Source organism: Condylura cristata, unplaced genomic scaffold (assembly GCF_000260355.1).
Source record: "Condylura cristata isolate star-nosed mole 26May11 unplaced genomic scaffold, ConCri1.0 scaffold00032, whole genome shotgun sequence".
NCBI classification, from domain to species: domain Eukaryota; kingdom Metazoa; phylum Chordata; class Mammalia; order Eulipotyphla; family Talpidae; genus Condylura; species Condylura cristata.
The window spans coordinates 3,379,117-3,405,816 of record NW_004567133.1 but is presented as its reverse complement, the minus strand read 5'-3'; the positions used below and the strand labels follow the sequence as shown (position 1 = coordinate 3,405,816).

At 45.0% G+C, this 26,700-nt stretch overlaps 1 protein-coding gene and 1 long non-coding RNA gene across 3 annotated transcripts; one reads left to right on the top strand and one right to left on the bottom strand.

The window, feature by feature from the left end:
* Positions 1 to 25,250, bottom strand: LOC101620182 (radial spoke head 10 homolog B). The gene is made up of 19 exons (XM_004691658.2): positions 25,018 to 25,250; positions 23,702 to 23,777; positions 22,187 to 22,255; positions 20,490 to 20,663; positions 19,663 to 19,748; positions 18,792 to 18,912; positions 16,939 to 17,115; positions 15,834 to 15,993; positions 15,494 to 15,615; positions 14,017 to 14,206; positions 13,081 to 13,195; positions 12,115 to 12,194; positions 11,877 to 12,025; positions 11,335 to 11,442; positions 9,203 to 9,340; positions 7,878 to 7,988; positions 6,495 to 6,591; positions 1,891 to 2,089; positions 1 to 1,049 (listed from the first exon to the last, which is right to left on the bottom strand). The coding sequence occupies exons 1-19, from the start codon at positions 25,248 to 25,250 to the stop codon at positions 875 to 877; spliced, it is 2,580 nt and encodes an 859-aa protein (XP_004691715.1). The 3' UTR covers positions 1 to 874.
* Positions 984 to 2,828, top strand: LOC105854304. Of its 2 annotated transcripts, none has more exons than XR_001145986.1 (4): positions 984 to 1,075; positions 1,183 to 1,430; positions 2,438 to 2,555; positions 2,659 to 2,828. It is a non-coding gene; the product is annotated as an uncharacterized LOC105854304 (long non-coding RNA). The 2 variants fall into 2 exon arrangements; XR_001145987.1 differs by having other exon boundaries at positions 2,652 to 2,828.
* Positions 25,251 to 26,700: the final 1,450 nt, after the last annotated feature.

Genomic DNA, 26,700 nt, shown 5'->3' with positions numbered 1-26,700 from the left:
CTTATGTTTTTAATCCTGCTTGCAGTTACTCCAGTCATCCTGATTAGCTTTCCTGGCACATTACCCATATCTAGTTTCATCCTTTCTGCCTGGTTTTAAGATGTTTCCCTGTTAACACTGAAGTAAATTTGGATTATTTTTACCCCAGTCTAACTTCTGGAGGAAGATGAGGTAAGTTACATAACCTGTGATTTCCAGTATATTTGCATCTTCCCACTATTGTTGTGTTTTCTGTTTCCATTTTTGTTTTCCTTTTTCCCAACTTCATTTTGGATGATAATTTTTATCCTGCTAGTTTGGAAGCCATACATTATTTGTGTATGCTTTGGCGGTTACTCTTAACACAAATTATTAGCTGTCGTGTTTTCTAACAGATTAAGTCTCCGTTTAACCACCGATGGTCTCCCTCGCCCCTCTGCTGCTGCCTAGAGCTGCTGTTGCAGGCGGGTGGGAAATGCCAGGGAGGAAGCCAGAGCAGAGGTAGGACAGTGGGCCAGGACACGGCCCATGCCAGGAAGGTCTCCTGGACTTGGAGAGGATCTGGGCGAACTGTAGCCGCTCTCCCTGTAATGGCTGGTTTCATCTGTTAAACTGCTAAACTTAATCATCAGTACTGTGCTTTTTAAGAATGTACTTAGTAGCCACATTTAATATGCATCTTTATTTATTTTCATTCAGCTCAGTTTTCAGAAGGCAAAAATATTTCAGTGATCCAACCACATAAGAACCCTAAAAGCAGTGAACCTACATAGTGGTAGTTCAAGAACATAAAGTCAAATGAAAACAATTTTACTGATCAGGAAAGTTGTTACAGTTCAAAACTTTTTCCGTCAGCTTATACGTGTGACTCACACCAACCCAGTCACCGCTAGCTCTACTTTTTCTTTTTCTTACTTGAGACAGGCTTGCTGGATTGGGAGACCACCGTGTCCTCTTTCGGGGGGCTCAGTGTGAAACTCGAAGATATGACATCCACCGGCTCCCTGAACGTAGCCGTGTCGAGCTCACCGTCTTGTCTTTTGGCCTCTTCCTCTCTCAGGTTATTCAGCCTAACAAGAGAAGCAAATATAAGAAGGTATATATTTTTTTTATTTCAAAGTCAGTTTTTTATGCAGTGTATGCCAGAAACTAGTCCATATTCATTTTTGTAAATAATTATAAATTATCCTTTTGCCTAAAAAGTGCCATGTCCAGTCAGTCCTGGATAGAATTTCCACGTGTCTGAAGTGATTCGTGAACCACGTTTCTCTGTCGCAGTCTGGCAGCTCCTAAGTGGCCTTTACAATACCCCTTGCCATCTTCCTCCTTGGGTGGCTTAATGTTTTCTTCACTGGGCCAACACGCTCATCACGCACTTAACAGGGAACGGGTATTTGTACTCCACGCTGACCTGCCTGCCTAGAACGAGCCTCCACAGCAACTCGGGAAAGGTGAGTGTGCGGCACGCGCTGGGTGTTCAGTCTGCGGTAGGCACTGTTCTAGGCGCTTTGCTTAGCCCTTGTGGGGGCTCAACTGCACAGATGGGGAAGCCGAGGTGCTCTGTGACGGCCCCCGCCCAGGTTACCCAGTGTGGGCGCTGGGTGGGCTGGGACCAGGCAGGCTGGCCTGTGGCCTCCCGGCCTCTGCGTCTCCTTGCCTCTTGCTCTGCCGCTGAGCTGGCCCTCGTGTTGCCCTGGTGGGGGCCTTAGGGCACGAGCCTCCTCGTCACCCCTAACAACCAGGAGAGAAGAGGTAGCCCAGGCAGGCTCTGAGGGTCCCAGTGCACGAGGAAAGGCCACCCGACCCAGGGGGTCTGCTTTAAATGAAAGCTGTTGGCTCTGCAGCTTCTGGGAGCTACAGACAGGAGAGAAGTAAGAGCTGGAAGGAGGAGGGACTGATTTTTCATGTTACCTTTCCTCCAGTTCATCATTTTCAATTTTCCTCTGTTGAGCCATTGCTGCGTTATGTAACCTGTCTTCCTGTATTTTCTCCTTGAGTATTTCTTCATGTTTATGTGCTTGAAAGAGTATAGTCACAAAAAATATATACATGTTATTAATCCACATGTTGAGTTTTTCCTTTTCCTGATTCTTCAGTTTTTCTTTTTTCTCTGGAAGAAAGATTAATTTTTTAAAAGCATTTTATTTATATGTACTTGAACTAGGGTACAGGTCAGAGTTGTGTGTGGCGGGGTGAGGATCAGCAGAGACAGAGTGGGGAGCAGAACAGGCCGACTGACTGAAGTACACTGCTGAAGGGAGCAGTGAGTGAGTCAGGAGAGGTCTGCTGCGCTGTGTGGGCCAGCTCCCTGGCTGGGGTCAAACTCTTGCTGCAGTGCTGCAGACAGCTTCATACTGCTGAGACTTTGCCCCTTGTGCCACCAGGGAGGCCCCTAGAAAGTTTAATTTTATGAGCATATAAAATCCTACAATAATGGGAACTTGTGCTCACATTTCAGTCCTGTCACTTCCTGTGGTGAGCTGTGTCCTCAGCCCCCTGTGGTGGGGGGATGGTGCTCTTCATGGGGCTGTGAAAGCAAAGCTACCTACAGAAGGCTTCGGTGGCACCTAGAGCAGGTAAGTCTCAAGAGATCATGGCTGTGATTTTTCCATGTTTAGGATAAGCAACCTGATTTCTGCTAAAGCTATCTTAAAATTTTTTTTTTCATTGAGAAAATAGAATTTTAACTCTGAAATGGAGGAAGATAAAATTATTATCAAGGGGGCCCTCCCTGGTGGCACAACAGATTAAAGCGCAGCACTTTGAAGTGATCGACAGCCACTGCCGCACAAGTTCGATTCCTGGCTCTATCAAGTTACCTGCAGTTTGATCCCCGGCCAGGGAGCTGACCTGCATGGCCCAGCAGACCTCTCCTGTCTCGCCTGCTGCTCCCCTCAGCAGTGTATTTCAGTCACTCTGCCTGTTCTGCTCCCCACTGTCCTGCACCTCAACTTTTGTATGCATAAATAAATAAATCTTTAAAAAAATAAAAACTATTAACTTAGGAGTATCTTCTAACACCAGTAGATACTCGTTTCCATGTTTTTAATATTTGATTCTGAGAAACTAGTGCTTCAGATAGTTCTGTAGTGTCAGTAACCTGGACTCTTTAAAAACTGGTTATTTGTAGACTGTCCTTATCTCAGAATACTCCGCTTCAAGAGGGGGATGGGCACTGTGGAAGGTTTAGTGTTCTTAACTGGACTCCACCCTCCTGTCCAGGAGCCAGGGTAGGACAGACTGTGGTGCCAATGCCAGATTTTATGAATGAACAAATGGAAACCACCTGCACTTCCCACCTGAGCTCTGAGGCTTTGAAATATTAGCATAGCTGGTAGCAGCCAGGCTGGGAAAGAGATGTGGCACCTGACAAAAACCAACCCACTGGGGTTCTCAGCCCAGTCTTCGGGCACCACTTCTGGGGATGGCACAGCTCTGTGTTCTGAGCACCGGCCATTTGGACTCTTCCTAACTGTTCTGAGCTGTGTTACCTTGGCAGGTCAACATCTCTTCACCCAAGTTTCCTCATCTGCACAAGGGAAGCCACAGAGTACCCCTCATAGAGTGGGGGTGAGGGTTAGAGCACTGACTTCCACTCAGAGAAAACTTTCAATAATATGCTGGTGGTTTTCCCACAAGCCATGTCTGACAAAGGAAATTACAGCCTTACAGGTTATAAAATTAAAAAGCCACACACTGAGAGAAAATATCAACGAAATCTGTTTTCATTTATCTCAGTGAGACAAAGCCAATAAAAAAATTTTAAGAGCCTCTTATCAAGCCATCATCAGCCTCTGTGGCATGAGTTCAACCTCCAGCAGGGAGCTGACCCACATGGCACAGCAGACCTCTCCTGTCTCACCCATTGCTCCCCTCAGCAGTGTATTTCAGTCAGTTCACCTTTCTGTTCCCATTCTGTCTCTCGTGAATCCTCTCACTAACCCTACACCTCTGGCCTATTTCCCAGTTCTTGTATGCATAAGTAAATTATAATAAATCTTTAAAAAAACATTTTTTTTAACTCAGTCCTAAGCATTGGAGAGGACCTAGAGAAATGATACCTTCTTATCATTTACATGCATTATTGTTGGCATGTAAAGTGGTAGGCCAATTAGGAAAATAGTTTTCCTATTTTAAACAGTAAGCATTTACTTAACTATGACAATTCCATCGCTAGATAGCTACCCACAAGGAATGAAGTCATGTCTGCACAGGTACGTGCACACACAGGTAAATGGCAGCATCAGTCATGACCGTCCTTAACAGAAGGGATCAAGTAGCCCACATGGTGGGCTACTGCTGACAACACAAAGAAACCAAGTACTAACTCATGCTACAATGTAAACAAACTCCACAACTATTAGACATGAAAGAGCCAGATGCAAAAGACATGATTCCAGAGGCCGCCCCATAGAGCAAGCGGACCACTAGCACTAGCCGGCGCCCCTGGGCCTCACACACCAACACCCTGTGCCAGCTTCCTATGGCACTCCTGGCGGCAGCAGAAATGACCTGTGGCTGATGGCTGGTGAGTATGCACAGAAAGCCCAAGCAAATCCTTGGCCAGGGAGAAACCACAAACTTGCACTTCTATAGCAGCCTTAGGAAAGCAGAAGAGAAGCTGCCCACACCTGGCCTGAGGTGTCACAGGAATCCCCACGAGAGGGAGCACGCAGCACGCAGCCAGCACATCCAGAGGTCAACTGAGTACTCACTCCAGAGCCCTAGCGGGGCTCAGGGAAGACATTTCTCTCCAAAAGGGGGTTGTAGAGACTAGGAAGTGATTGTTACTTCAAAAGCAAAAATGGCAGTGCACAAGCCCTAGGAAGATGCGGCCTAGGAAACAGGACACCACAAGGGGCCTGACACTTTCCTGGTCATCAGCCCCCAGACGGACTCCCTAGTTGACCTGATGAAGGGTTCAGAGCAGCAGTTGTGAGGATGCTCATTGAGCCACTGGAAAACAGGCAATTCCATGAAATCAAGATGATGAGAATAAAATGAGAAGCTTTAAACAAGAGAGAAATGAGCCAAGCAAACCCTGAAGGATACAGTCAATTAAAAGTTGCAGTGAAGAACATCCACAGCAGAGTGGATCCAGCAAAAGACACCACCCAAATTGCAGAACTTTGAAATTATCCAGCCAGAAGAAGAAACTAGGAGTGAGAAAGCAGAGTGGATCCAGCAAAAGACACCACCCAAATTACAGAACTTTGAAATTATCCAGCCAGAAGAAGAAACTAGGAGTGAGAAAGTCTTAGGATGCTCTTGGCATTGTCAGCTCTGGATTTAGAGCAGTGATTATAACAAAGTCCCTGATCTTGGAACACTTAGGCTCTTGGAGTGGGGAGAGGAGAGGGAGAAAGAAGTGAGTTTCATGTAGTGATACCAGCAAAGGAAAAATAATAACTGAGGCAGAGAGGGGAAGGGAGCCTGGTTCCTGCTTGCCAGGTTCACACATCAGCCATTTTTTCTGATTATTTAGTTTTGTTGTCTGAAAATCTAAAGTCTCTGGCAAAGCCCTCAGGAGGGGCTTGCGAGAACAATGTCCTTTGCATTCATGAGTGGCCAAAGAGTTGGTGTACAGCTTTCACCTCTGAAAGCTAAATATGAAATCCCTGACTCGTCTTCTCCCCTTAAGGAACTTTTGCTCTGACCATCCAATCCTCAGTTTTAATTAAGTTACTTCTGTTTCCTAAAAGCCATTTTCTCTAAGTGTTATTTAGAAGAATAGAGGACTTTGTGAATGTGGTGGACTTTGTGAATGTGGTGGGGCATTTTGTTTATTTTATTCTTGCTTTTCATTTCCAAGATCTAGGCCATATTTTACTTTTCAAATAAATGGACCTGGTTCTTTAATAAGGTAAGCACAGGGGCATGGGTTGATAAACAGGAGAGGGATGAGATTGGGAGCCATATAGACGGGGCTGAGGGATCAACTAGGAGATGAGGAAAAGAGTCAGCAGATAAAGAACATGTCAGAGAGATTTTGTTAAGAAAAAGGATAATGAGCAATTTTAAAAACCAAAGAGAATGAGACATCTGAGATTGCTACACGGATCTAGTCAAAGGTCAGGCTCCAGAGGCCTGTGGGGCCCAGGTGAGACAGCTCCTTGACAGACCAAGACAAGGTGAATCTGGGAAGAGTGACATCACAAAGGTGGCCTCATAGGCTGGTTTTGCCCCACAATCAGGAACAACTATACACATTTCTAAATAAAATACTAGAACCAAATTCAGCAGCATAGTGAAAGGTTCAGCCACTGTGACTGAGTGGACACTACACCTCACTTTCTGTGCTGGGGTGCAAGGTGTGCAGATCATGACGCTGTACCCTGTGGGAGGGCAGACAGGGCCAGTGAAACTGGGAAAGAGCAAATTGTCAAATCGGGAGCAGAATTGGAAGTGGCAGTACCAGTATTTTTTTTTTAAATACAGTTGTACATTTTTATATACTTTAGATAATTTATAAGCACAATTTATAAATATTAAAGTTCTATAATTAAAATTCTTACCTTTTTGAGATAAATAAAAGCTTAGCCCTCTTCCTGCTGATTTATAATTCATTTTGGAAATCTTTCCATCACTTAAACACTTCTTGATCTTGAATTTCTATGTTTAAAAAATTATAAAAGCAAAATATTCTGTTTCTTTATGGACTAAAACAAGTTTTCTGTATTATTATTAACTGATTAATAATTATCAGTGAGGCCTTTTTTCTTAAGCTGTATGATTACTTTTAACCTTATAAGAGGTTGATACTTTTACCAGAAATGAGTAACAATTACTGAAATCTACTAAAAGGCTCCCCACAAGAAGCTAAAGATTTGAAAATCTTTGAGTCCGTTGGGAAGCTGTTACACAGTTAACTGTATTATATCCCATACTGATGGCTTAGTTACCACATATGTGCTGTTAACGTGCATGTTTTCTACCTCAACTTTGAACTCCACTTGTATCTCCAGTCATCCCACTACTTGGATATTTAAGTATCCAAGGTCTAACGTCAAAAATCACCCCGTTAATTCTGCCCCAAAAGTCATCTCCTTCCCACCTCAGTCTTCCTCAGTCTTCCTCAGTCTTCCCTCATGTAGAAAATGTCTACGTAATTCTACCAATTATGGGGCCAGAGTATCTTACAAATACTTTTGCCTTCTCTTTTCCTCAAGCTCCACAGCCCACAAAATACCTTCAGGTAATTCCAAAAGCTTCCCTACTGGTTTGTGAACAGAGATGCCATAGTGAGCCTGCTGGCCCCTCTCTGTTCATGGGGGCTTCCTTCTTGAAACAAAAGGGAGGGCCTCATCACAGCCAAGTGTTCTCCAGGTCCTGCCTCATGGTGCACTCAGTTCATCTTCCTGGGCCACCTCCATATGGCTACACTTCTCTTTCCACCACCCGAACATGCTCCTACCTCAGGCCTTTGTATAGGACAGTCTTCCCTCCCAGTCTACCTGGTATGCTCAGATGTCACCTCACTAGAAGACCTTCCCTTCCCAGCCCACCTGTCACTCAGTCTCCACATCCTACTGCCTTCATCTTTGTACTAGTAAGTATAAAGAACATAGATAGCACTGTGGTCATAGAGGGAAATTCTGGGGTCAGACTACCTGCATGCTAGACCCCTGCTGCTCCACAACTTCCTACTTCTGTGACTGGGCAAGTTACTTAACTCTTCCATACCTCAGCTCCCACTGGAGATAGTGGTAGCCAAAGGAGGTTTTGAGCATTAAATGTCATACCCTGACAGCCCTTACCTGGTAACACCCACTCTGTAAGTATTAGCTGTTACCCACACACACTTCTTAGACTCTGAAGTCCACAGAGATAGGCTGTTCATGACTAGCTCCCCAGAACACACAAGAGCGCGCCTCTCAGTGCAGGGGAGGGTGACAAACCTCTGACTTCGTTTTGCCGACATCGAACGTGTATAAAGAGGACTTGGCACTGCCATAGTGGATGTCAGAGTCCTGGCTTGTAACTGCACTTGAACTCCTGTTCTGAGTGTTCTAAGAAAGAACAAACCAGCCAGATCTGTAATTTCCTTGGTATACACACTATTAACAAAGTCTGTGTGACTTAAAATAGACCGTACATTAAGTGTTTTGTTTGAATTTTGTACCTATAAGCTATCACCCGACAGACCCACCACCCCCACCCATGTTCCCTGTGCCTGTAGCACCCTTGCAAATGACTATGCTGTCTAGAATCCTAACCTTATCCACCCTCTATCTTCTGGCTGCTTTTTGCACAGCATAATTACTGTGGTTCATTCATGTTGCTGCATGTATCACTGAGTTTTTCATTGCTGGTCACACTCCATTGTATAAATGTCATTTATCTTGAATGTCTGGAATGCCATATTGACACCAGAAGTGAACCTGACCAGGGGGTTCTGAGGAGAGTCCTTAGACCAGAGTGTGTACTTGGTTATTGGCATCCTGGCAACACCATCCATGAAATTTGGTGAGTTTAGGTGGAGCTCCTCTCTCTGAGCAGAGCCCAGATCTGTCTCTCACTTGAGTTGGAGGAGGCATATCTGACAGATGGATGGATGGTGAGGTGGAAACTTGAACATGAAGCTCTGAGCACACGAGGAGCCCCAAGCACATCTGGGGACTCCTGGTAGAAGCCAATCACTCCTCTGACAGCAAGCAACAGTGAGAAGGATCTTTGTATAAGCATCAATGACAGGTTCCAAGAGTGGGTTCCACTGGCCCCGAGAATCTCCCTCATGGCTTCAAATGAGTAACTCAGAAACCCTTCACACCCACTAACCTGAAACCCTTATCTGAAATTGGTTGGTTTCCATTCCTCACAGGCACCTGGCTCCTTCCAGGTAAACTGCCAACACAGCCCCTGCCCTGGGCACCCCCATTCTCAGCCTCCCCTGCCCATGCTATGCAGAGCTGCACCCGGGTGCCTCTCTCACACACCCCACAAAGGTGTCAGGAGATACTTCATCACTGTCTTGGACTTTCTAGGCTACCTGGCACACCCAGTATCTTGGCCACTCCGTGACCTTCACTGCTATGGCTGGGAGCCAATCCCTAGGTCATGAAATGCAATTGCCCTAACAAAAAAGATAATATACACTTTTTAAAAGTAAAATCTTAAATTATTTCTTTATAGTCCTAAGGGTCACAAAGCCCAGGTGGTTGTATTGAAGGCTTAACCCACCCAGAAGAAAACCACTCCTTGCTCCATACTTCTCAGACATTACCTGAGTCATCGTATATGTGCTCCCATATCTCTTTCTAGATTGTTGCTCATTTAAAAAATTTGAGGACATAGTCATTTTGTCAGTTACAGAGATGAATGCAAAGCTTAGGAGAGCTTCAAAGAATTCCAGGAAAACCAGCTGAAATATAAGAAGACAGGAAGACTCTTACACACTCTGCTACACTTCAGTGCATCAGCTGAGGGTTTTGTGCCCCAGGAACTACCTCACTCAGTGCTCACACATCACTGTAAGAGGGAAGAATATACAGCATTTAAATACTTGCTATTCTAGCAAACTGTCACTTTTTTTTAATAGTTTTTTTAGCTCTTCTGCCCATTTTTTGATGGGGCTGTTTATTTTTGTTGAGTTTTATCAGTTCTTTGTATATATTTGTGATCAATCCTTTACCACTAGTTTTGTGTGAGAAAATTTTTCCCCAATCAGTGGGATGTCTTTTTTTTTAATGTCTCTTTTGCTGTACAGCTCTTTAACTTGATGTAGTCCCATCTGTTTATCCTTGCCTTCACTATCATTGCACTGGGTGCTCTATCTTCAAAGATGTTACTAAAGTGTATGTCGTGTAGTGTTTTTTCCCATCTTTGCTTCCAGGTATTTTAAGGTTTCTGTTCTTATGTCTAGGCCTTTAATCCATTTCAAGTTGATTTTTGTGTATGGTGCGAAGTAGTGATCTAGTTTCTTTTTTTTTGCATGTAGCTTCCCACAAACTCACTTTTTGATGGAAACACTTTCTATTAATTGACATTTTCAAAAATATTTCCTTTTTTGATGTGGTACATATTACAATGGAATACTACTCATCAATCAAAAAGGTAAACTCATGCCTTTTGCAGCAACATGGATGGGATCATGCTTAGTGAAAGAAGAAAAAGAAAAAATACCAGATGGTTTCACTCAGCAGGAGTATAAAGAATGGGGGGGGGGAGTAATAATGAACAACTATATACCAGAGACATTTTAAGGGGATGAAGTGAGGAATGGGGACCAGCAGCAGGAGGGTTGGGGGGAGGTGGAGGGGGAAGTGCAGGGGACTATGGTGGTGGCACACAGGTGATGTGGTGGGAAGCCCACAGGGATTACAACTGAAATGGAAAAAGGCACAAAATGATGTAAAAATAAACATTATATATATATATAAACATTATCTCTCTATATATATAGTATGTATATATTTCCTTTTTTGCCAGAACAGCTAGAGAAGTAGCCCTATGTAACAAGCAGGGCTGTCCACATCCACGGGCCTCCCTTTGTGGGAGCACTTCATGTATGGATGGCTCCTGGGCTTCTGGCCCCCACTGCAATGTCTTGTCAGTCCTGAACCCAGGGCCCTTTGAGTCTTGGGTTTAAATAGGCCCCTTAACCTGCCTGAAGTCCCAGATGGACCCCTGCTGTGGTGAAACATGCTTCACACAAAAACAGGACACTAGTGTCTGCTAACCCAGATCTGACTTCCATGAACTCACCCAACACCTGAAATACTCTTTTTAATAGTAGTCTAGTTTTCGGCCCTCCCTGGTGGCGCAGCAGGTGAAGTTAGCGCAGCACTGTGAAGATGGTGATGGCCGCTTCAGTGCAAGTTTGATTCCTGGCCTGGGAGCTGAGCCACATGGCATGACAGACCTCTTCTGACCCGCCCGCTGCTCCCCTCAGCAGTGTACTTCGTTGATCTGCCTGTTCTGCTCTCCACTCTGTCTCTGGTGAATCCTCTCACTGCCCCCACATCTTTGGCCTGTACCCCAGTCCTGTATGCATAAATAAAATCTTAAAAAAATATATGCAGTAGTCTAGTTTTCTAACACAACCAAGGAAAACTAGATATAGTAATATATCATCTACATATATATAATTATATCCAATAAATATACATATTTCCTATAGTATGTATTTGTATGAACAGATATTTAGATATACTAATGCTAACTTCACCTATAACTACAAATTCATATTAGTGTCATTTTGAATATAGACATATTACTGTATATGTGTACATAAACACACAATTACTTTAGTGTATTCAGGTTAGAATACTTTTCAATCAAATCTTAGTTCTTAGCACCCAAGACTAAGTCAGCCTGAAATGGAACCTGTAACATTTGTGACACCTCTTTACAAACCTCAAGCTCCAAGTTGCTGTCAATTCCATCGTGTATGAAAGGGTTGTCCTCTGCTACAACTTCCACAAATTTGGTTGCTGTTAATTCTTTATTTATCATCTTGAAGTCCTGTAAAAGAGATCCAAATCATGGTGACCCACAGCCATATGTTTTAAGGTCAGCTTACATCAGTGCAACACTTTAAGATGTTCCAGAAGTAAATATTTTCGTTGATACTTTTGAAAGCTTTCTGGATTAATTTAGGTATTTACCTCTCTACTCCTCCCCTTTTGTCTCTAAAATAACAGCAATTTTATCTTGAGAGGCACAAGCAAGCACAGGACAGAGCGAGCAAGAGCCATGAGCTGGGCACTGCTGCTGTGCCTGCCACTGTTGGGACCATGGGGCTACTCTTCTGCCAGAAGGGACCCCTGGACGCTCAGTGGCCAGGAACGCTCAACCCAGACCGTCACCCCATTGTTTGTGTATGATAACTAGATACTTCGCCTTTAATTAAACCAGCTGCTGTAACTACAGAGCCAGCGTCAGTCCCGAGTGGTCACCTTCAGCATCCAGAGGAAGTGCCTCATGTTCATGGTCGGCTCGTGGGGAGGAGCCGTGTTTGGCCTGCAGTAAGCTGTGTAAATCTCCCAGCACTTGTCAACGTAGTTCATTGAATAGAGAGTCTGCTGCTGCCCACTGAATAAATTGCCTGAAAAGAAAGGGAAAGTAGGCATTCAGGGAAAAAATTACAAAATTATATAATCACGTTAAATAAAACCTCAGCCACTTTGGCTTTACCTCTCACACGGCAGGCATTTGGATGGATGTTCTCAGTCATTAGTTTTGTAAAGCACAAAAAGAGCGACGGGCTTCTGTCTCTGAATTAAAAAATACCACCATCATTTCTCCCCGCAGATGGAACGTAGTTCCCCTCTCCTTGCGGGTGGGGTGAACTTACAACTTGCTTTGAACAAGCAGAATACAGAAAGCAAAAGCACTTGTTTACAGCAGGGAAGCCTGGCAGGTCCCATTAACCCAAGGGCCCAGCTTACCTGCACAGGGAATAAGCTTGTAGACGTCTCACCCCATTTTGTGAGAGAAAGGGGCAGTTCACCCTCATGGTGTCCTCCCCAAACCCACAACCTCAGCATAATGATGAGAAAACACCAGCAAACCAAAATCAAAGGACAGTTTACAAAATAACTGATATTCTTCAAAAGCGAGGTAATCAAAGTCTGAGAAATTATCACAATTGTAGGGGACTTAGGAGATACCACAACTACAGGCCGTGGGGTCCCAGAACAGAGAGGAGACATCAGAGGAAAAGACCAGGGAACTTCGATGAAGTGGTCATTCAGCTAGTGACACTGTAGCCATGTTAACCCCCTAACTTTGTAAGTGCCCCCTGGGTCTGTAAGCTGTTCACAGGGGAAGCTGAACAAAGGCCTATGGGAGCTATATGGACACTGCAGCATCCCTATAAGCCTAACATTAGTTCAACTATTTTCTTTAAAAGATAAGTCGATTTCATTGAGAAAGGCAGGCAATTCTGGCCTAACATGGTTGTGACTTTCTCAAGAGAACCTGAGAGCTATTTGCTGTATGAATTATGACTAATCTGAAGTGTTAATCTTTGTAGAAACCTTTGTTTCTAGTCCTTCATATTCTTGAAATGAAAATGAACCTTGAAGAAAAGAGGACAATATTCCTACCGCAGAAGCAGCTAGCTCTGGACCCGTGCTCTCGGGCTGGAAGCCTACTTACTGGTATTCCTTGTGGTGAATGTGGTAAGCCAGCTGCAGGAGATAATTCAAAAATGTTCTCAAAAGTATCGTTGTAAATGGAGAGTGAATTTCTTCAACTGGTATGTTATTACTGGCTGAAATAAAAATTGGAGAGGATGCTTCCTATTTTCTAGAAACTTTTCCTTTATTTGCTCCTGGTACACAACTGGAAGAACTGAGTGCAACAGAGAACTTGTTCCCCTAGAAAAGTATCTAAACATCCCTGAGAAGAGAAATGCCATGTAAGATCTCTACATGGCCACTTTGCAAGAAAGTTAAAACAATCTCAGGTGTCTTCAAAGAGGTTTGCTGCTAAATTATATGTGGGACCTATGTCTGGTTCCAACACTCAAATTTGAAGTAAATAGGTATTCTAATTTTTCAAGTAGATAACGAGGCTCTCTGTCCTGCCTCCCAGAGTTCAGCGGAAAGGAGTAAAACCTTCAAGTTAGTAAATTTATTGTATAAATTTTCCAATTTGAAATCAAGCTCAAGTCTAAGACTGCCTGAAGACTTTGCTACACGGTCCCAAGCCCCCTGACCCTATCAGCTTCTGACCTGCCAATTTAGTGGGCCGAGGTAGGCTGACACTTCTTCCTTGGGTCACAGTCTGTGACAACTCCTCAGGGTGAAGGCAGCCACAGGCAACACAAGTGTGCATGGCTGGTTCCCAATAAACTTTCTACCAGACAGGCAGGGGCTGGATTTGCGTCATGGCCCCCTTTCCTGACCTCTGTCATTTCTTAAGATTGCCTCATCCAGTACACCCGAAGCACCCCAAGAACAAGGCCATATGTTGATTTCTGGAACACCTCTCCCAGCACCTGCCCTTCCCACTCCCTCAACATTCCCTAACCAGTCTCGCACTGTTATGCTGCTCTTTAATCCAAAGGTGGGAAGGCCCAGGGATACTCACAACTTAACACCCTGTCCATGTCAGCCAGTGAGATCTTATGGTGATGAAATTTGCAGTCTTTTAGAAATCTCCAGAAATGAAGCTTCGTCATCAAAAAAGTATTATCCAAAGAGTGATCGCACCCCAGGCTGCTGTAAAAGCTATAGATTCTTCTTAATTCTGTGATATTTCTTAGGACAGCGTATTCTACCTGAAAAGAGACCATCACGCCTATCCTAACCTTATCTAATAAAAAAGAATACCTATTTTTTTAATTAAATGAGATTGCACATGTAAAATTACCTGTTAGACTGTCAGAGCCCAACAAAGATACAGCACCCCCCACCCCCACCCATACTGTGCCAGTGATTCCACACTGCAACTTGGCCATGGGTGCGTGTAAGCTGCTCTGTGACGGCAGCCTGTTCAATAGCAGCAATAAAATCCCCACCTGCAGATGAGTATCCCTCACAAACACAGGAACAAGTCCTCAACAAAATACTGCCAATTGAACCCAGCAGTATAAAAAAAAAAAAAATGCGGCCCTCGCTGGTGGCGCAGCGGGTTAAAGCACAGCACAAAGAAGCTAAAGCCACTTCCGCATGAGTTCGATCCCCGCCTGCCCCGGAGGTGACCACATGGCATGGCAGACCTCTCCTGACCCGCCCACTGCTTCCCTCAGCAGTGTACTTCGTCGATCTGCCTGTTCTGCTCCCCACTCTGTCCCTGGTGGATCCTCTCACCCTCTGGCCTGTACCCCAGTTCTGTATGGATAAATAAATCTGGCCTGTACCCCAGTTCTGTATGGATAAATAAATAAATCTTTAAAAAAAAATGCATCAGCCCCAAGCAGGGTTTATCCTGGTACTACATTAAAATGAGGATGGAGCTCTTTCATTTTTGAGGCCTAAAGAACTGGGGGCACATGGAGCCAGTCCAAGGACCCGGATTTCTTGCAAGTTGGAGGTACCAGTGCTTTTTTTTATTGCAAACATCTTCAACAATCCTTTCCCAGAAACAACACAGCAAGCCCCAGCCAAATCAGAGGACTTGACCCTGAAGTGTAAATTAGTAGCTGTGGTTTGCCAGCTGCTCATCAAAAGTGGTCCAAGTACATTTAGTTCTCTCCAACTCTTCAGATTTCTAGATTTCTAATGATTCTGAGGGGTTGGTGTTTCTTTGAACCGCAGCAGAGTTAGTGTCCTGCAGAGCCAGCGGCCACAGCTGTGGCTTTCAGAGCAAACGGCATGAGGGTGACTTGACCCTTGAACACTCGGCAATTCAGCCACTCCCTCCATCTGGGCTTCTGCTTGCTCATAAAACCAGCTCGCTCACAGGGCACCTAGCAACTGAAATGGGCTGACACCTGCAAACCATAGGTCAGATAGAAGCACCTTCAGGACACAAGGGCGACTACGGTACTTCCCAAGACTGTGGGGACTTTGCTAACAACTAAGCCGCCCCTAAAATACACATTTATAATGCAAAAGATTTTTACCTGCTTCTTTTCTTCTGGTTGGTCTTTCTTTGGGTACATATTCAGCAACATACTCAGATCCAGCTCAATGCTCGAGCCTAACACAGATTTACTCTCACTGCCATCGAGCTTTCTGATAATTTCTAACAGGAAGGAAATAAGGGATGAGTTATGAAAAGCAATGTTAAAATTTTTCAGTGTAAGGTCAAAATTGTTTTCCACCGAGGTCTGATACGAGGATATACAAAAAAAAACCTATGAAGAAAGCAGCTGCTCACAGGAAACCTCTGTTTTCAGAAGTCGGTGTGTGTGGAGTGGACCCCATGGGAACATACGCTGACTGGCTGTGAGCTCTCCCTACCAGCACTGATGGACGATCCGAGGCACTGGCACCTGAGGGGCGATCCTGAAGACAGATCCAGGGAGCTCACAAATTCCATTTCAAGGTCTGGGAACTGTGCCAGGTGGTCATTGGAAAACGGGCCCTCGTACACACGCCCGTTCTTGAAGGTTAATCGGCCCTGCACAAGGAAAGATGACTTTCTGCAGTTGGGAAAAAGTTTTCTCAGAAAGCTACTGATAAATGTACCTCAGTATCTTCTTCAGGGCTTGGGAGGTGTTTGTTTGTAGGTTTGTTTTTCGGATAGGCATATCAGCAGGTCCCTGGAGTCTGTCTGTATAAACCCTCTCCCCTTCCCTCTCTCCTCCTCCCCTTCTCTTGCTGTATCTCCCTGCTCTCTCCCCGACTTTCAGCACCCCTTGATGAAAGACTGTGTCAAATCAAACTAGTGACCAGCAGAGCATCCTTACAGAGTAGGGATGCCCTTGCTACCTGTCTAACCCAGGCTAATAGCCAGTCTCTTTCTGAGGTGAGTCAATGGCCAACTCGGCTATTAAAGACACCTGTGGGAAGCTCCTCAGAAAAGAGTTTCTTCTCTCCTATGTCTCGTAGTACACGGATGTGAAGTCTGAAGCCCTGCTGCAGTCGTGGGAGAGGGTAAAGCTGACCAGATAGGAGACGTGCTGGATGCTGGTGGAGAAACCCTGATATCGCGCATTGATGCATCAAACCAGCCCTGAAGCTGGCATTATTCCTTGTCACTTATGGAAGATGAAGTTGGAGTCTTTATAACTTGCAAGCAAGATCACCCTAATACACACTCACGCACACCATTAATTAACCTCTAAAAAGACATGAAATTGATTTATCAGGAATTATTTTTAAATTCGGGTGATTTTTTTTTTCTTTTACATTTTCAAAGGACAGGTTTATTAGAAAAAGGAGGGGGGAAAGGCACTGAATGTCATTGGTGGGCAAGAGAAAACTATCCAGGTAATTATCTTAAAAGTAAGTTATTCTATGTAAAATAAATATATTTTTCTACCTGGAGAATGACAAGTTTTTTAGTGTATTTCAGTTGCTTTCCATCATCTTTAAAATGAAGTCTTGATAGGGTGGTACTCACCTGGCCATGTTTTTTATTGGAAACCCATTCTCCCTCATACGTCGCTCCACTGGAGTAGCAGAACTTGCCACGGCCGTGACGGCATCCGTTCACAAAGTCTCCTGTGTATTCATTTCTCAGAGGATACTGGGAGGTGGGGATTCTCTTAAGGAACCATGTGTGTGTTCCAAAGCCACTCTGAAAGAAAGCAAATTTCCTCAGTAACTGATAAATGCTCAAAATATTTCCTCTTTTTACCTGAGTCCATTTAAAATTAGGTGTGGTCCAAAATCAGTTATTCATTTGAAGGGACAAAGAACATGAATGTTGAGGTCACACACACTTGGGTTCAGTCCCACGTCAGCTACGACCTAATAAGCCCTCTGACCTATGGCAATCATTTAAGCCCCCTGAGTTTCATCTATGAAATGGAAAGCACTCCTAACCCTCAGCAAATGTAGTGACTGAAGATGGTACATGGAAAGTGCCTGGTCTGAGACTGATTATTTGAATTATAATATCTTCTACTTTTTCTTAAACAAAAGCTAGTACATTCTATTTAGTTTTACATAAAGATTGATAAAAATGGGGCGCTCCCTGGTGGCATAAAAGGTTAGGGCGCAGCACTGCAAGCCAGCCACAGCAGCTTTAGTGCATGTTTGATCCTGGGCCCTGGAGGTGATGGCGCGGCAGACCTCTCCTGTCTGACCCGCTGCTCCCCTCAGCAGTGTACTTCATTGATCTGCCTGTTCTGCTCCCCACTCTCTCTGGTGAAGCCTCTCACCACCCTTGCACCTCTGGTCTGTACCCCAGTCCTATATGCATAAATAAATCTTTTTTAAAAATTTGATAAAAATATCCCTCCTCAATCCCACTGCCCAGTGGTAACCACTACTTTTTGAGAATTCATTTTGTATTTTTCCCCCAGGCACAATCATACATTTTAAATCAACATATTAATAAATAAATACTACACAATTTTTTCAGTGAGGTAATTCTATATGTACCATTCTGTACCTTTCAGGCAGATACACACAAAAAAATTAAAATCAGCGAATGAACGGCTATTTCTCCATCCCTGTTCATGGCAGCATTATTTGCTATAGTCAAAAGGTAGAAGCAACCCAAGTGCCCCCGACAAAGAGCAGACAGACAAAATGTGAAATGTCCGTGAAATGGAATGTGACTTGCCTGAAAAGGAAGGAAATTCTGCCCCAGGTACTAGGATGACTAAGAAAGCATCAGCTCACCCACAAGACACACTCCTGAATGTGCATGAGCCTAACAAAGGAGCTTCCTTCAAACAGACAAATTACAGTTATACTTGGACACTTCAACACTCTCCTATCAAAAATGAATAAAACATGTAGGCAGAAAATTAGGAATGATGGAGAGACCAAAATTGCTATCAACAATTTGATCTAACTGATACCTGGCAGAAATGCATGTATCATTCACCAAACAGACCATATTCTGGTCATGAAATAAGTCATAACCTACTTACACTAACAAAGGCACCCTCAGATAATGCTCTCCCCCACCCCACGCCCCTCACCCAGACTTGTAAAATGGCTGGCTTTAGAAAGTTGTATTGATTTGAGACATGTCTTCTTTCCTGATGTAAACACTTCATCCTAGTTTTTTCTCTAAACACTGCCTCCTCTGTGTCCAACTAATTTTTGTGTGCTAGGAGTTATTAAAGAAAACTAAGCAATAGAGCAGCACTAGAAAAGAATGGTTTTTACCAGTTAATTGCCATGTGAGCTTACAGGTTTGGCAGCTTGAATTTACAATAGTAAACCAAGGAATATCTGTGCTGTGGGTCAGCAGTGTCCACCGTGGGTCTACCCTGCCAGGAGGAGCTGGTGTGGTACCTGGACCCCCCGGTCCCACTGGCCTGTGTACTCTTCATTGCTGGTCAGCCATCGCATCCGGCCTTCCCCGTGGCGCATGTTGTTGTCCCACTGACCTTCGTAGATGTTTCCTGACTTGTAACTGGGATAAAAAAACATAATCAGATATATCACATACAGCATTTACCTATAAGATTTTCTTCTTGGGCTTGTTGGTGCAGGGGGTTAAGTCTCAGTCTATGGAGCTGTCTGTAGCCACTACAGCACCAGTTCGATCCCCGGCCAGGGAGGTGACCCACATGGTGCAGCAGACCTCTCCTCTCCTGACCCACCCACTGCTCCCCTCAGCAGTAGATTTCAGTAGATCCATCAGTTCTTCTCCCCACTGTCTCTGGTGAATCCTCTCACTGCCCCCCCCCACCGTACCTCTGGCCTAAACCCCAGCTCTTGTATGCATAAATAAATCTTTAAAAATAAAAATAGTTCCACTAGTATTATGATTAGCTAAGATTTTATTTCCAAATACTTGAGCCCTTAAAATAATTGACCATCAGCTCAATCTAAAGTAAAGCAAATATATCAACATTTGTTAGAAAATACACAATAACAGAGATACATGATTAATACAGAGAACAAAGAAAAGCAATTTCTAGATTAAAGTGAAGCACTATAAGTAGACATAATTTCAAGTGGTGTTTTCCTAAATTTTTGGTAAATTATTTCCACCACTGTGGAGATTATATTGGGATTAAATACTCCACCTCACTTTTATAGGAAATGTAGCCCTTATAATTTCTGCACCGGGTTTTTAAATAGCCTAATGAAGACTATTGGGGCCTACAAACACTTCGCCCACCCCCCAATGTGACAGCAGCGATGCTAAGTGACTCACCATCGTACACCCCAGCCTGTCTTGATGTTGTGTACCCAGTCTCCCTCATACCAAGAGGTCCCTTCTTGGTTGTAATAGATGGAGCCCTGAAGTAAATATCATTTAAATAATCATGCCTCATGAAACTAGTGCTTCTAAAAAGATAAAAATACGCAGAAGTCAATATCAAATTTAGGCATAAGCCACACCACTTGTGGCTTGCAATCAAGAAAGTGAGGACAGAGCCATTGAGTGAGGTGACAGGGAGTCACAGAGCTGCTCACCAGTGACTGAGCGCCACGCTGAGGCAGGGGCTGTGTCCGCTCTGCTCAGTCTGTGCATTACAGGCTTGCCAAGGATTTGTCAAGTGAGTACCCAGAGAAATCCTGTTTCGTTGTCACCCAAGGTGGACAGTGGCACCTTCCTCCCCCACTTTCACCTTTTCCACTGTCACTCATTTTACTGCTGGTGAGTATAAGTGAACATGGCAGCCCCTTACTTCGGCTGACTCCTCCAAGGGCGGGAAACACACACACACAAACACACACACACACACACACACACACCCTCCTCCCTGTTGGAAAATATCTCAAAATCGCCCGCTAACCTGGGGTGGTGAGGTGGCGTTAGTGCCTCACGGGTACAGCTTATTTTGGGGTAATGAAAAAGTCTTGACACTGGGCTGAAGTGATGTAGCTCAACACCGTGACTCACTTAGTGCAACTGGATCACCCTAAGATGGTCTGTGGCATGTGATGAGAATTCCACCTCCACGAAGGGAAAGTGAGTATTCCCTTACCTTCCCCCCACCCTGTTCGCTGCCCCAGGCCCGTGGCCACCTCACCCACCTTCCCGTGCCGCTTGCCGTGGCACCAGTGGCCGACGTACGACATGGGCTGCATGCTGCACTTGAACATGCCGAACCCGTTCCTCATGCCGTTCTTCACTTCTCCTTCGTAGGTGCTGCCATCCGGCCATGTATACACGCCGTAGTTCATGGGGATGTTCTTCACAAAGTCCCCCTAAGGCAGAGTGGACAGAAGAGCGACAGAGGCAGGCGACAGCGAGCCCCTGGCCTGTGGGCTGCTGGGGCACGGCCTTGACCCCTGACACCATTCCATCTCTGGTGCAGCACAAACGGTTGTATATCCCACCAGCTCCCCCCCTCCTCCTCTTCTCTCTACACATCTCACCCTCTCTCACTTAACCCCGCCCCTGGTAGAAGTGCAGCAGAATGAAACACCTGGGAAGCTGTGTGTGGACTCGGCACCAAGATGCAAGCAGGTGACCCCGGAAAGGGGTGGCTGCTGGTCCTGGGGTTGGCAACCACACTTCCGTGGGCCCTCCAGGAGATTCTGATGACCAGCCAGTCTCAGTGGTCACTGGTAGAAACCCTTCCTTTTGCCTGTGGTTCTGCAGACTCTTCTATCAACCACCAGCCCTAGGGGCACCTTCCAGAAAATCTGTGCTTGGGCCAGATGTCACCTGAGTGAGACCCAGACCCAGAGGGTTCTCTTCCAGAATGTGAAACCTGCTGGCCATGGCCAACTAGAAAAGAGGACAGTGTGGCCTGGCCTGACCCTCCCAAGAGGCCCACTGACCTTCCTGAAGATGCTTCTGTGAGGGCACGAATCCGCCCATAAACCCAACTGACTTGGCTAGTACTGAGGTCTCTGGGTGCAAGAATGGCCCCACCTCAGAGCAGCCAGTGAAGCAAAGGCCAAAAGCCGAAAGGGGCAGGGGAGGGGTTAGTTTTCCAAGAAAGTCTGGCCTGAAGCCAGTCATGACCCAATCTCAGGTTCCCCTGGACCTAGTTGGCACTCTCCCCCTGGGGACCCTTCCCTTGCTCTGCCTGCAATGCTGAGCTACTCCTGCTACCCTGTGCCAATCAGCTGCCCACTTTGCCTACACATGCCTCCGTTCCCCTCACCTGGCTGTAACGTGAGTATGTGTCATGTGCACGTGTCTTGAATAGCCTTGTAACCACTGACAAAAACCATCATGTTGGCAGCTCGGCGGGTGTGGCTTAGAAGAGTGAGCCCCATCACACACTTTGTGGGTGGGAGCTGAAACCAGAGCCCCTTAGAGGGCAGTTTGGTTCCAGCACCAGTTAATAAACACATTGCCTTCAACCCAGCAGACAAGTTAAGTGAAACTCATGCCGTGGAACACAGGCAGCATGTAAAAACAGGCAGATCTGGATGAAAGGATGTGGCTTGACTTCTAGAAAGTAAAGGTACAGAAGAGACTTTAGAATAAACTATTTGTGTTTACAAAAAGTAGGAAAAGCTAAACATAAACCCGGTGAGCTTTTACACCTCTGGAACACAGAACACACCTGGAACACACGGAAGAGCTGGTAACAGCAATTACCTGAGGGCCCTGAGCAGCACCAGGGCACTTTTCACTGATACCCTTTGGCTCCATGAATTTTTTTTTAACCCACATGTTGAATTGCTCTCGTGAAAGTTGTGTGTTTGATTGAGGGAACTGGCCATTAGATCTCGTGATGACAGCTTGAACTGTCAGATGTTATATGCTTTACCTCATACTTCAGTCCGTCGGCCCAAACGTAAGTCCCTTGTCCGTGCATGAGGCCTTCTGAAAACATGCCCTTCGAAACAAAACACAAGGCCCTCAGAACCTGTGGCTGAGGGCCACACAACTGCTGCCCTCATTTCAGGCCCGAGACTGGAGCCCGACACCCCCTTCGGCTGCACAAGGTAAGGGCCAATCTCTCCTGTAAAACATGTTTAAGGAAGGTGATGTAAGCAACTGACAGCCAGGCCATTCTGCTGGGCCCTTCTCCCAATTTGAAGATCCAGCTGACCGTTGTTTTTAATCAAACTCTAAAGAAATCATGGCACATGTGCAAAGCAAGAGGCTGGTAGTGAGTAGCGAGATCACCTAGGATGGGGGGTCCTCACCTAATCCTACCCTAACCCCCCACTAAATGGGAAGGGCAGGCTGCCCAGACCAAACCCGAGCTACCAGCTAACTGTGCACCTACAGGCATCCAGCAGGCCCCTTTCAGGGTGGTTAAGAGCTGCAGCCTCGTTCCCAGCAGCCTGGGAGGGGTTTGTTCTGTGTAACCCAGCACAGGAGTCATTCTGAACTGCAGCCACACCTGTGCTGTGTAGGGCACAGGTAAGGTGAAAGCAGAGGCTAAAGAAAATTCTGAAGAGGATAAATGAAATACGTGAAGTGCCATACCTGGCCTGGCCAAGGTCAGATGACACATTCATTTTAATATCATTGTACTATTCAAGGTAGTTTTGAAGCATTTTTACAACACAGGAAAATGAATGTATATGTTATGAGGGGGGAAATCTGTGTACTAACCTTATGCTTTCCAACCACAACTACAAAACTTTCGTTGCCTAGAAGCACACATTTCTTTGATAATCATCAGCACCACCCAGCTCCAGACTGAAACTGTCCCTATGAAATACTAGCTCTCCACCCCCCATAATTATTATTTTAAATAGTGATTAGTGACCTAACTTACTATTCATAACTATGCCATAGTTTGGGGAAGTAACTTAGAAATATCAATGACAAATTTAGGTTATGGCTCTTTACCACAAAAACACCTTAAGTTATAAAAACCATATAGTAATATAGAAAAGTAGCAATAAAGGGAAAAAATCAAGGTATAGTCTACAAAATCAACACGCCTGTGTAGAAACAGCCATGAAAAGCCAGGGAGAGGATCCGGGGAGTGGGAAGACCCACAGGGGCATGAAAGAGACAAAACAAATTGAAATATTTATGACAAAATATGATGATACTGGAAATTTACTCTTCATTATTTACTTTAGAGGCCTCAATGTTATTTGTACAATAAAAAATCAGGAAAGCAATGTAAAAGTGACTACTTCAGCTGCACTAAGCCATGTTTTGACCTTACATGTGTCATCAGCATCTGAAAATATATAATATCAGCACTAAGTGCTTCCAATTTCCTTGAAGAATCAATGAACTCTTAGAAAAAGATGTACATTTCAAAATGCCACCCCACACCTTCCTCCCTGCTCAGTCCCAAAAATGTGTGACTCACACGGTAGGTACAGCCTCCCTGAAAGACCGCGAAGCCTTCGCCCTCATACAGTCCACGGACTTTCGCTCCTTCATAGCTACAGAGAAATAGAGCACAGGGAAAAGAGGGAAGTGAGTAAACCTGAATGTGGGTTACAATACAATTAACATTACTGAAGTGCGGTTCACACCCATTTGCTCAACAAACACTCCCCAACTACAATGTGCTTGCCCCTTGCTCAGAACTGGGCATGAAGAGACTGGGCAATTCCTGCTGTCAGAGGTTCACTGAGGAGGGACAAACAGGAAACAAACCAAGGAGATCATTTCAGTTTGGGGACAGGAAATGCTCAGGGAATGGATCTAACAGTAAATAGGCAGAGCCCTCTCTCCCCAGTTGTATGCAGAACTAAAGGACTTGAATCCACAGCCACAGGCAGCAGCAAGAAGCAGGTCCAAAGAAATGGGAACATCACGTGCAAAGGCCCTGGGGCAGGAAAGAGCCAGCTCAGCAAACAGCAGGTAGCTGGAGCCTCTGAGAGGGGGGCACATAGGAGGAAAACCCATCTCAATATGTCAGGTGTGGTTGGTCCTGATAAAGACCTGCAGTAAAATCCAGAGTTCTCTCGGGAATTTAAGAGATCTTAAGGAGAGAGTTGGACAAGCTCAGCTGTCCTTAAAAGATCACTCCATTTGCCTGTGGGGAAAGCTGACTGCTGGGAGGGAGTCGCGGAAAGGAGGGAGAGCCTGTGGAATATTCATGTGAAAAACAAAGGGACCTGGGAGAGCTGTGACCAATTTAGTCTGATTCCAAGAATCCAAGAAAATTAAGAAAATCTATAAGCAGAGAAATCTTTAGGCAGCGAATCCAGTAGCCCTGTCGGGGGTAAGGAAGGGTCTATGCTCAGCAAAAAGGGTGAATGAAAGCAGCCAGGAGGAAGAAGAAATAGAGGGAAAGGAGGAGCAGCACAGCTCTCTGACGCCAAGGCTGGGTGTCAGAAAAAGCTGGTGCCTTTGTAGAACAGGGAATGGCTGGGAGAGAAACTGCATCAGTCTCCTCCCAGGGCGTGTATTTTCATTTATCTTCCCTCAGTTAAGATCTTGAGGCCCACAAAGTTTCAGTGATGGGACGGCCACAAAGCCAAGACTCAGATCCAGACTCTCTCCTTTTGAATCTATGGTTTCTGCTTTTGGACAGAAGGGAATTTGAAATGCCGTGGACGATGTCCAGTAGGGATTTAAAAATCTCAGCCTAAAACTCGAGGAGAGACAGCGCTAAGACATGAATTCCTAACCGTGACCGAGGGGGTGGGAGGCCATGGTGGTGGGCAACATCACCTTTCGACTATGAGTGTGGTCAGAATGGGCTCTTCGTATTGGGTGGCGTTTTCATCCTGCTGATTTTCGTTTCTGGGTTCGTTGAACTTTGTTTCCAACGGTGGGCCGGCACTTGGGAGCGTTTCTTGCTGAACATCATTGCCATCTTGTTTGGAAAATTCTGGATAGTCAGAGAGAGATGAGGGAGTGGGTTTATCACCTCTCTTGTCTGCCTTTTTCTTTTCTTTTACCATTGCCTTCAGAAGACTTAGAGTCTGTATGCAGAAGCAGCAAATGATTCCTTTGCTTGAGAGTTATTTCAATGCATCCGAGATTTAGCTGAAAAATAAAAATGCCTGTATTTTTGAAGTTTTTATTTGTAAGAATGTTAGCTATACAACAGTATATTCATTCTCTTCCTTTAAAGCCTGAGAAATTACAAGAATCAAGTATCACCGTTTACAAAACTAATATAATCTCAATATTGCTTTGGTTAATATTATTTTTTTAATTGGATACACCATCTACCAGTTCCTTCCAGGGTTCCAGTAAAAAGGGTAATTCTGTACATAAACAATGGCTACTTAGGGCCCTCCCTGATAGTGCAACAGGTTAAAGCACAGCACCAAGACACTCTCCGCAGCCACTGCAGCAGTTCGATCCCTTGCCAGGGAGGTGACCCACAATGGCAGAGCAGACCTCTTCTGTCTCGCCTGCTGCTCCCCTCAGCTGTGTACTTTTGTCAATCTGTCCCTGCACCTCCTCTCATCCTGTGTCTCTGGCCTGTACCCCAGTTCGTGTATACATAAATAAGTAAATCTTTTTAAAAATGGTGACTTAAATGTTAAGGTCTCAAAAGCTGCCGATTCATACTTTAAACATCCATCTCAATATATCAGCATTTAAAGTGCTCTGGAGATGGCTCCTGCTTTTTGCACCTGCTCTTGAGCAGGTTACCCAATGTTGTTCTGCTTCAGATCTCAAATAGGCATAGTACGTTATGTCACTATAAGGAGTAAATGAGATCATACACAGAAAGAAATTTCCTCAAGTATGAGATACAATGCATAATCAATAATGAAGGGATTAATTATCTTTCCTGTTCTTTAAATTGGCTGCCTACTTCCTGGAACACAATTTCCTACCATAAGTGCCTCAAGTGCCGGCCAAGAATTCCTGTGCTAATTCTTTGTCCAGGGTCACTGACAGGGGTTCAAAGCCATACTTTTCATGGCCCCCCAGAACTGGCACCTCTGAAAGCTTCCTGGGTCATCAGGCAGGACCATGGGTGAGTCCTGGAGTGCTAAGGTCCTCTGCCTGGAGGGTACCCTCTGGACTTCCTCCTGCCAGTCCAACCCCCCTGTGGGGCTGTCTCACCGGTTCTCTTCCTTCACATCTCATTGGCTCTCCAGCCCACAGCCTGCAGTCTCTTCCTTGGGGATCCTTTCCTAGGGGCTTTCTGATCCTCCGTGAGTGAAATCATGAGCTACAGATAAGGCAAGTTTCATTTTATTTCCTCTTGGAGTGTTTCCTATTACTATTAGTCTCCTAGCTGAAACCATTTTATTGCATGTGACTGCTAACTTTTTTATTAGGCAGCACAAAGGGGCAGGCATTCTTGCACTTTCTTACCCTATTCCTCAGGCCCTCCGCAGGCTTGACGCACCAGCTCAGTACTAGAAGGCGCCTTCACCAAGACAGGAA